General features: G+C 32.8%; 1 protein-coding gene across 1 annotated transcript; it reads left to right on the top strand.

The window, feature by feature from the left end:
• The first annotated feature begins 701 nt into the window (after window positions 1-701).
• On the top strand, window positions 702-9,809 carry LOC139992691 (sodium-dependent nutrient amino acid transporter 1). Its single transcript, XM_072013803.1, has 9 exons — window positions 702-1,002; window positions 2,443-2,803; window positions 4,018-4,267; window positions 4,380-4,754; window positions 5,602-5,791; window positions 6,328-6,504; window positions 6,874-6,973; window positions 8,638-8,909; window positions 9,460-9,809. Exons 1-9 carry the CDS (start codon window positions 1,000-1,002, stop codon window positions 9,631-9,633), a joined length of 1,902 nt encoding a protein of 633 aa, XP_071869904.1. The 5' UTR covers window positions 702-999; the 3' UTR covers window positions 9,634-9,809.
• The last annotated feature ends 55 nt before the right edge of the window (window positions 9,810-9,864 follow it).

Genomic DNA, 9,864 nt, shown 5'->3' on the forward strand with positions numbered 1-9,864 from the left:
GCCTCTTCGCTAATCTCGTCGAATTTTCCTTCTTTCAATTTCTCCAAGTCAGATCGATTCAAGCCATGTTCCTCTACAAATTTTTTCGGCTGATCGCATTGAATTTCAAATAATTAATAACCTAATAAATTTTTATATATATATATAGATAGATAGATATATAATACGTCGTTTAGTTTTGATTGCTTTTCATCTTCATCCGATTCCATCATTCTGTTCTTCTCAAGGTTATGATTATTTTGCAAAACTATTTTATTTCTTTATACCAACTTCATGGCGCAAGAGGATTAATTCATTTGACTATATATATATATAATATAAAATTCAAAATTTACTTTTTCCATTTTCCCAACAAAAGATTTTTCTTTATTTATTTGCGATTTGATCGCTTCATTTATCTTAAAACGAATTACACCTAATTTACAAAACAGATTATCGCTTTCTTACTTATATTTGTTACCTGTTTGTTACCTAAGACTGTAATTGGCGAAAACCTAACACAAGAATAACAATAACAATAATAATAAATATTAATTCAGAAAAAAGGAAAATCGATTTAAAAAATGTCATCAACCATGCTAGAAGATTGATTTATTATATTGATTTAAAATTACATACATTCTTGTTTCATGCAATTGCGATAAGCTATATCTTTCAAATAGTTAGGACACAATTTCACATTCCTGTTGGATCAGTCGTTATCAGAACCGCTTGTACGGAACTACAACGTAATCTATCTGTTGGGATCACAACCATTTTATCAATCAAGGTTTCCCGAGGTGTTCGTCGGGGGTATAATATCGATATACGTACAATACTGCGATATAAGAGGATACGCGTGATGCCGATCGCGAAGAAAGTTGAGATCACATTGCTGGCATCTTATTGTCAATTCTCTTTCGTTTCGTTCATTTCAAATTTACATTTTCATTTCGATATCGTTCCTTGTTTCTTTGTGATATTTCATTCTAATATTGTGCAGTGAACAGAAAGAACAAAATGGTGAGTGATCGAAGTGTGATTGTTTCTTATTGTCGACCTTTATGGGAAATACAATGGTTGCGAATATTAGATGAATACAACCTTATTTATCGGCAATTAGGTACTTTATGTGATAAATGGAAAAAGAACGAAATAGTGAGTGATCACGTCATGTTTCTTTCCTATTGTCGATATTTATGGGAATTGTAACGGTTGTGAATTGCACATAGGTAGAATTTTATTTGTTGATAATCAAGTACTTTTTTATGTGATAAATAAAAACAGAACGAAATAGTAAGTGATCACGTCATGTTTCTTTCCTATTGTCGATATTTATGGGAATTGTAACGGTTGTGAATAGCACATGGGTAGAATTTTAGTTATTGGTAATTAGGTACCTTTTTAGGTGATAAATGGAAAAAGAACAAAATAATGTGTGATCAATGGTCGTATTTTCTTCCTATTGTTGATATTTGTGGGGAATATAATAATGATCGTTAAAAATTGAAAATATAAGTATTAGATAAGTGCAGGTTTGTCACTTGTCTTCATCTGATGAATAAGAAAAATTAAAATGGGGAAGAAAATAATGATCCAGATATCAGTAATAAAATCTGTATTCTCGAAATTACTTTATCTCTTTCCACGTAATTCCTTCAATTTATTGTTAGTTTTATCTTTGACATTTCGTGATTTACTACATTTATCGATTGAAAGGTAACGATTATTCAAGTTGAGGTAGAAAGAAATCCAGCATACTTACAATTTACCTCATCAGACGTGTAACGAAGAATTGCAAGCAAACGATAAACATCTTCGCCTATGTTTTTACCAGGGCAACACCGGCGATAGCGAGATTTTACTCACGCGATAACGATCGTTCGACGGCCCTAAAGAGCTTAAAATCTAATTCGTCGCTATCTATCGACGGCACAGTTTTATTGCGACCGATTTGCAATTTTACACGATATTTGTTCTTCTATTTGTATATTTGTAGAAGCTCTTCGCGAATACGCTACGCGTACTATACGAAACATTTTGAAGTTTCATTAGCACTATAACGAGACTCGACTATCGTGACTATATGATCAAATTAGAAAGCAATCTGAAAATGTATGTAGAAGTTTCAACGCACAATTTTCCTGAAGAACAATGTTCAATGTTGTGATAATAATTCCTCATTTTCGTGATAATACAAATATTTATTATCGACTATTAAGTTGAGATAAATATCGTTCCTCTAAATTCTCGTGCTTTTGCACGAATAATTCTATTGTTACAGCATGTACGGTAACTACATAAAAATATTCTCTACACTTTCTTCACTATACCCACATTTTTTGATTAATTATTTTAATATATAGACGCTAAATACCATACTGCATAGAATACACTGTAATAGAATACAATAGAGCAACAGTAACTTACACGACGACAACAGTGATTTATAAATCTTTATAGAATAACGAAGGCCATCAAAATCCAGCGTTCGCCATGGACGAAACGGGGAAAACGAAATCACACGAGGGCCCAAGGGAATCGATCGTTAGATGTCCGGAAACCGTGAAAGAAACGGAAGCAAGAAGCACATGGGACAACCAAATAGAGTTCTTAATGTCCTGTATCGCGATATCGATAGGTTTCGGTAATATTTGGAGGTTCCCTTTCACTGCCTATGAAAATGGCGGTGGTGTTTTCTTAATACCCTACATCATCGTTCTTTTCGTCGTTGGCAAACCATTTTATTACCTGGAGGTGATCCTTGGACAGTTCTCTTCGTCCTCGTCGATCAAAGTTTGGAATATTTCGCCTGCGTTTGCTGGTAACTAGATAATTTTAATGATCCGTTATAAATAATTCATTTTCAATGATTATATTTTGTTAATATCAAACTAAAGTTATTTTGATTCTCGGCAATCATATTCTATTTATTTTATTATCAGTACGAAGTAATTGAAAAGTATCGAGACAGACTGATCTTTCTTTTAAAGTCCCTTTCTTTAAATGAATTTGGAAACGATACGATTCTGTATTTTGGAATCGTTAACTTTATAAAACACGGCGCAATTAAAAATTTTTACAAATTACAATAGAGCCTCCCTTATTCGAACTGATAGGAAGACGAAATTGTTCGAATAATAGAATTTTTGGATAATAGAACGATCGCTTTTCTAATATGAAATTTCATTTATTCAAATACGGATTAAGGTGAATTGATAGTTTCTATAAATATTTATGGATCTCGTATCTTTCTGGCTGTTAAATCATAGAATTTTTTCAACGCAAGTAACTGCATAGAGTTACATTCTTTTTATACTTGGAACCATCGAATCCCCCTTTCGTGTGTCACGGATGCTTCGTCGCGTGAGAACACCTTTTCGTTACCACCTCCTTTTGCAATTTTCATTCGTGTAAAATCATCATTGTTATCAATAAAATTATTTCGTTACGTCAGTATATTTAATGTTTCTCTTCTGCTGCCGGCATTAGAATCTACGCGCTTTAGATAATTTTCAATATGTCTTTTTTTGTTTTTTAACGTTTGTCATTCTGGCTTTTCCAACATGTATTTTTGCTGATTCCGTCGCACCTACAGCGATTTAGAATTTTCCAATCACGTCGTATTTTGTTTCCATAATTGCAACGCTATTAGTTTCATACCAAGTTCTCATAATCAGCATTCACTGAATCGAATAAAGAAAAAGAATACATTGCATATGAACATTGATAAAATGTGTACATATTTGAAACGAAAAAAGGCATCTGTTACTGGGAAATATCCTCTTCGGATAATAAAACGTACAGGTATTATGATATTCGGTTAATTGGTGTTCGGATAAGGGCGGCTCTACTGTAATTGAAATTTCTTACTCTAAGATTTTTCTCAATAATTTTTCAATTTCATTGCTTGTCTCCCAAGACGGTGTTTATTACGTCTAGAAGAAAAAATCCAGGTCATAAAATAATAACATTATCAATCGAATAAGTAAATAAATGTTATCATCGAATGACTGTACCAAAGAATTATTGTCTTAGGTGTTGGATGGTCGCAATTCTGCTCGAACGTGGCAGTGATGACATATTACAGCTCATTGATGGCTCTTACGCTTTTCTTTTTAATCGCGTCATTCTCAGCTGAATTACCCTGGGCGAGATGCAGAGAAGAATGGGCTGATTATTGCGTCGATTCCAGCCAAAAGGTCGATAGTGAATCGGTCAATGTTAGCATGCTTACTAAATTATTATACGAGAAGGAACGCAGAAGTTCCGCAGAACTCTACTTTCTGTAAGTAACATTACAAAAAGCAGAAAAAAGAATAAATCGAAAAATAAAATAAGAAAGTTCCTGATTTCTATATTTTTTTGCTTTCAATTTTTGTTATTTGTAATAATTCCAGGAAAGTGGTTCTCCAAGAGAAAGATAGTATCGACGATGGAGTTGGACTGCCGGATTGGAAATTAACGTTATGTCTGCTTTTTAGCTGGCTTTGTGTTATCCTAATAACGTTCCAGGGTGTGAAAAGTTCAGGAAAAGCTTCGTATTTTCTAGCTATTTTCCCATATATTATCTTATTGAGCCTTCTGATCAGAGCAGTGACCCTGGAAGGCGCTGGAACTGGGATTCTCTTCTTTCTTACTCCGAAATGGTCGAAACTTTTAGAGCCAAACGTTTGGTATGCGGCTGTGACACAATGTTTCTTCTCTCTTTCCGTCTGCTTCGGCGCTATTATTACTTATTCGTCGCACAACAACTTCAAACATAACGTATACAGGTACACGAAGTCATTCATTGTTATTTATTAACCATTTGCACGCGGCTTCTGAGAGGACATCGTAAATCTAGCAAACAACTTGGATATTCCCGTGTAAGGGGACACGAAGGGATTGCTGATGATTATGCAAGTTTTCGACTATGTTTTTTAGTTATTTACAATTAAAAATCGGTCAAAATACTCCTGCACACGAGCAAACTTTCTTATAGAAACGAAAGAATGCCAGTCTAAACAGCGGAGTGCACAGTATAGCATAAAATTGCACAAGTCCCCCAAACTTTCTAAAAATATATGTTTTCTTAGAGTTCTGTCTTCACATTATATGAAAAAAGAAATAAAGAAATGAAATATATGAAAATATGCCGAAATATGCCGAAATATGCCGAGTGCAAAAGGTTAATTGTACCGAAAAATGTTTCAGTAAAAGTTGAATGACTTCAAGGGAGTCGTGTTTCGATGATGTATAAAGTAACCACCGAACTAATAACTTTTCGATACAAGTAGATAAATCAATTTTTATACAGAATCTGTATCTCTGTTCTATCAGAATCCATTATATTCGAGCTACATCGATTAATGCATTAGAAAACGTACAATTACATTTATAGAAAAGAAAAGAAATGGAAACAAAATTTGCCTTCTCCTACAGAAAAGCTACAATCAGAAAAGAACATGAAAATGTGTCGCCCTTGAAACTATTCAACTTCTATCTGAAATTTATTCACATTTCTCAATATAATTAATAGCGTGAAAAATATTTCAGCTTCAACTGTTAGGTGATGACTCACTATAATAAACACTATAATAAAACCAGAAGAACAACAAAATTGTTTTTCTCGTGTTTCAGAGACGCACTCATAGTAACTAGTCTCGACACTTTAACGAGTTTTATAGCGGGGTGCACGATCTTTGGGATTTTGGGAAATCTGGCTCATGAAATGGGTATGGAGGATATCGACAATGTAGTGAAATCTGGAGCTGGCCTGGCGTTCATCTCTTATCCTGATGCCATTGCGAAGTTCACCTTTGTACCTCAAGTAAACATAAATGAATATATAGTAAAACGAATATTAATAAATAAATATATTCTACAGTTAGTTAGAACATGTATAAATCTTGAAACAACTAAAAATCTTTCCTTTTGTTCGTTCTATTTCCTTGTAGTATTTTTAATTCTTTACCGTTTGATATCTTCGATTAAACAAAATTCTTTTCCAAGTATCTCGTGTGCTACTTTAGTCCTTCTTAATCTTGTGTATGTCGAAGTTGAATGAGAATGTGTAAGAAACATCTGTGGTAATCAATCTCATTTTGTAATGGACAGGCAAACACTAATTATATATATTTTTTGATATAAAATTCTCGTAAACTAACTCGAGAATAAAGAAGTTTTATTCTATATCTTTTTCTTTTTTTTCTACAAGGAATCATGTCCTACACGCTTTCACACGTTATTCGGCCGAACCCTGTATATAAAGCTTATTAGTATTATTATATAATTATATATCTTATTATTATATATTAAGTATATATAAGTTTTAATATTTACAAAAAATACATTTATCTGTTACAGTTCTTCGCGGTTCTGTTTTTCGTGATGATGTTTGTCCTCGGCGTGGGAAGCATCGTAGGGATGGTGTCAGGAGTAGTGACTTGCTTGAAAGAAAAGCTTCCAAACATGGAAATCTGGAAAATCGTGCTTTCCGTCTGTTCAATGGGATTCGCTGTTAGCACAGTTTACGTTACTCCGGCACGTAATTTACAAATATTGAAGCTTCTACTGTTCTACCATCTGCCTGTTTCTTTCTTCTTGTTCGAAGATAATCTCTCAAACACTATAGCCATATTAAAATAGTAATACAATAAAATTGAAGTAATCTTCAAGCATTTTGTTATTCAACCACATTTGAAAGATATCAATTATCAAAGTACAATTACGCATACAAGTAGATACATTGTACAATATCTAGTCAACTTTCGTGATTTCGAGTTATTTGTTTTTTCGTCGATGAATGATAAGGAATAAGGATATAAGGTTGATTTTCACGGCAGATTATAGAATCGTATTTCTCTTTTGACACTAATTCTATACCTTTGATAATTCATTAATTCTATACAGGGTGGACAGTTTATATTGACTTTGGTCGATTACTATGGTACATCGTTCGTCGTGTTCATCTTGGCTTCTTTCGAAATCACTGCCGTAACATGGGTATACGGTTTGTACATATGTTGTATTTCACGTTGTATTCTACATTGTTGTATTTTATATCGATCTTACATTTCTGCCTTATATTCATTCGAAAGTTAAATTGAAATTTTGTTATATATCCATTTAACACTAAACCTACCAGCAGCGGTCAAATTAACCGCTCTCGAACTTCTACACAAATTTAAACCATATTTAAACTTTATCATATCGCTTTATAATTTTTAACTTTTCCTACAACATGCATACAATACATTTTTCGGTATTTACTTTTAGTTTGCTCTTTTATTTTCTAAGAAAAATTTCTATCCTGCCTTGCCTACTGCGAGCGGTTATTTTGACCGGCAGACAAAATATTTTCGTTATTCTTAAAATAAAGGCAATCAGTACAAAGAAAAGACAATCTCAAGGTCAAATGACAAACAAAATCAGTAATAACAAATAATAACAGCTGTTACACCCGCCATATTGTCATAAAACAATCCATCCCTCGATCAAGATGGCCACCAGCTGTCAAGACATATCAATTCAGGCGCATAATAATCCTAAGGAACCGCCAAAATTTAGCACTTTTTACAGTCCATTGTTACAAACATTTTAAAAATCGAGAAGTTTCTCAGAGTTATTGGTCATTACGATAAAACATGAAAAAAGCTTTCCCAATTCCACCCTCGAGTAACCGTTGGTGGATAACGACCAATACTCATCAATATTTTTGTATAAATAGATACAAGTCCCAAACCTGGCAGGACATCATAATATTTTTAGGGATATGCTGAACGGCATATTATGAAAGGACAAGTAAAGACGGCATTTTATCTTATCATTGATCACCGTACAAGGGATCATATAATAAAATGTAAGTTAGAAGAAGCATTTAGAGTATTGGGGACTAAGAGGGGGCTAGATGTAACAAAACTAAATGCATTTATTGTTCTGATATATGCTATATACTATATACAAAATTTAGATGTCTCATATTTGTGGAATAAAATTTGGAGACCTGCATTTTTTTCAAAAACAATGACTTTGCTGAAATTATAAAGTTTATACGATTTGATAAGAAGAGCGAAAGAAGGCAACGTTTACGAACCAATAAATTTGCAATGGTATCTACAGTATGGGGCCAATTTACAGAGAATTCGCGAAATTGTTATAAATCTGGTGCATACATTACTTTCATATAAAGAATCCCGGGAAAAAAGCCATGCAATAAAACTTTCAATAAGTTTAGATTCATTACTACAAAAAACTTGTCAAGTATAAAATTGTAAAGGTTACAAAATTACGAAAATTTGTTTAAGACGCGGGAAATATTTATGCGGCAAATGTATATTTGATAATAAGATAATTTAATTTCTATTTAAGTCTATAATTGAAATTAAACAAAAGTAAATTTGGACGAAATTTGATGAAAGTTCATCATTTTATATACATTTAGTTATAAATTAACCATTATCTAAGTTAAGTCATAAAAACTATTACTTCTTTAATCGCCGGTCATTTTGATCGCACACGGTAGGAATAGGTATACACGAAGTGTCGGAAGGTTTAGTGTTAAGGTTTGAAGTAAAGTTTCGTAAAGTGGAAATCTCACAAATTAGGAAATAATGAATTTAAAAATAAGGCAAATTAACGGAGTAATCAAGCAAATATCGTGTCTTTTTAAAACAGGTATCGAAAATTTCCTAGACGACATCGAATTTATGCTGGACAGAAAAACAAGTAGTTACTGGAGGATTTGCTGGTTCCTCTTGACACCGTTAATTTTGATACTGATTTTTTTTTACACTGTCGTCACTCTTTCTCCCTTGACTTACGGCGGCAGAGGATATCCTGTTACGGCTCACGCGGCTGGTATAGTCATATTTTGCTTCAGCATTCTTCAAATACCATTCTGGATGATCGTGGAGATGCTGAAAAACAGAAACTTGCCATTATCAAAGGTACCGCATTAAATTCTCTTTCACCATCCATATAATTTTCTTCTTTAATCCATCCTTTTTATTACACATACATATAACATTGTTTTTATAATATGTTTCAGTCATGATTTATGTTTGTAATTTATGTATTAGGTTGTCCCAAAAGTTTCTTTCATTTTATAAGGAAATAATAGATGCACAACATTTTTTGTTTTATATTATTTTATTGAATTATATACGATCATTTTTGTTCCAACAGATTCATACATAAGTTCCAATAGGATCATATATAATTCAATAAAATAATATTAAACAAAAAATGTCGTGCATCTATAATTTCCTTATAAAACGAAAGAAACTTTTGGGGCAACCTAATAAAGCCAAGACCAATTTCTCTAAGTTATCAGGCTAATATAAATAAATACATGCATACATATACATATATACATAAAATATAATACAAGCTTAGATAAATGTTGTTTGAGATGTTGACTTCAGATAATGAATCATTTCGGCCACTGCGATCACCTTTAATAAGTTTTTACTTTGGCGCGTTGTCTTTCTTTCGTAGAATTTAAGGAAATCTTTTCTGTCAACATCGAAATGGGGGCCGATAGAAACCAATTACAGGAAAGCTTGGCTTCGCTTCAAAGAAGAGAAACTAAAAGAGAGAAACGCCAGGACAGAGCCAAGATGGCTTCAATTGATATACACTTTAATTTGTAAGAACGACAGAAAAAATTAGGTAGTGATACGAGATCTCTATAGAAACTCCACTGAGTACAATTTTATACTTGCGACGTGTTTCCGCGTTTATATAAGAAATTTCAATATGCAAAAATGTAAAGAATGTAAAAAAATTATATAAGTTATCCAGTGTTAAGTGCTCGTTGTAAGATTTAATAAACGGACAAGAATTTCTTTAGTTATGCCAGTTCATAGGAATGTAAATTTGCATAAACATCCGCAGTCTAAT

The sequence above is a fragment of the Bombus fervidus genome, chromosome 12 (genome assembly GCF_041682495.2).
Source record: "Bombus fervidus isolate BK054 chromosome 12, iyBomFerv1, whole genome shotgun sequence".
NCBI classification, from domain to species: domain Eukaryota; kingdom Metazoa; phylum Arthropoda; class Insecta; order Hymenoptera; family Apidae; genus Bombus; species Bombus fervidus.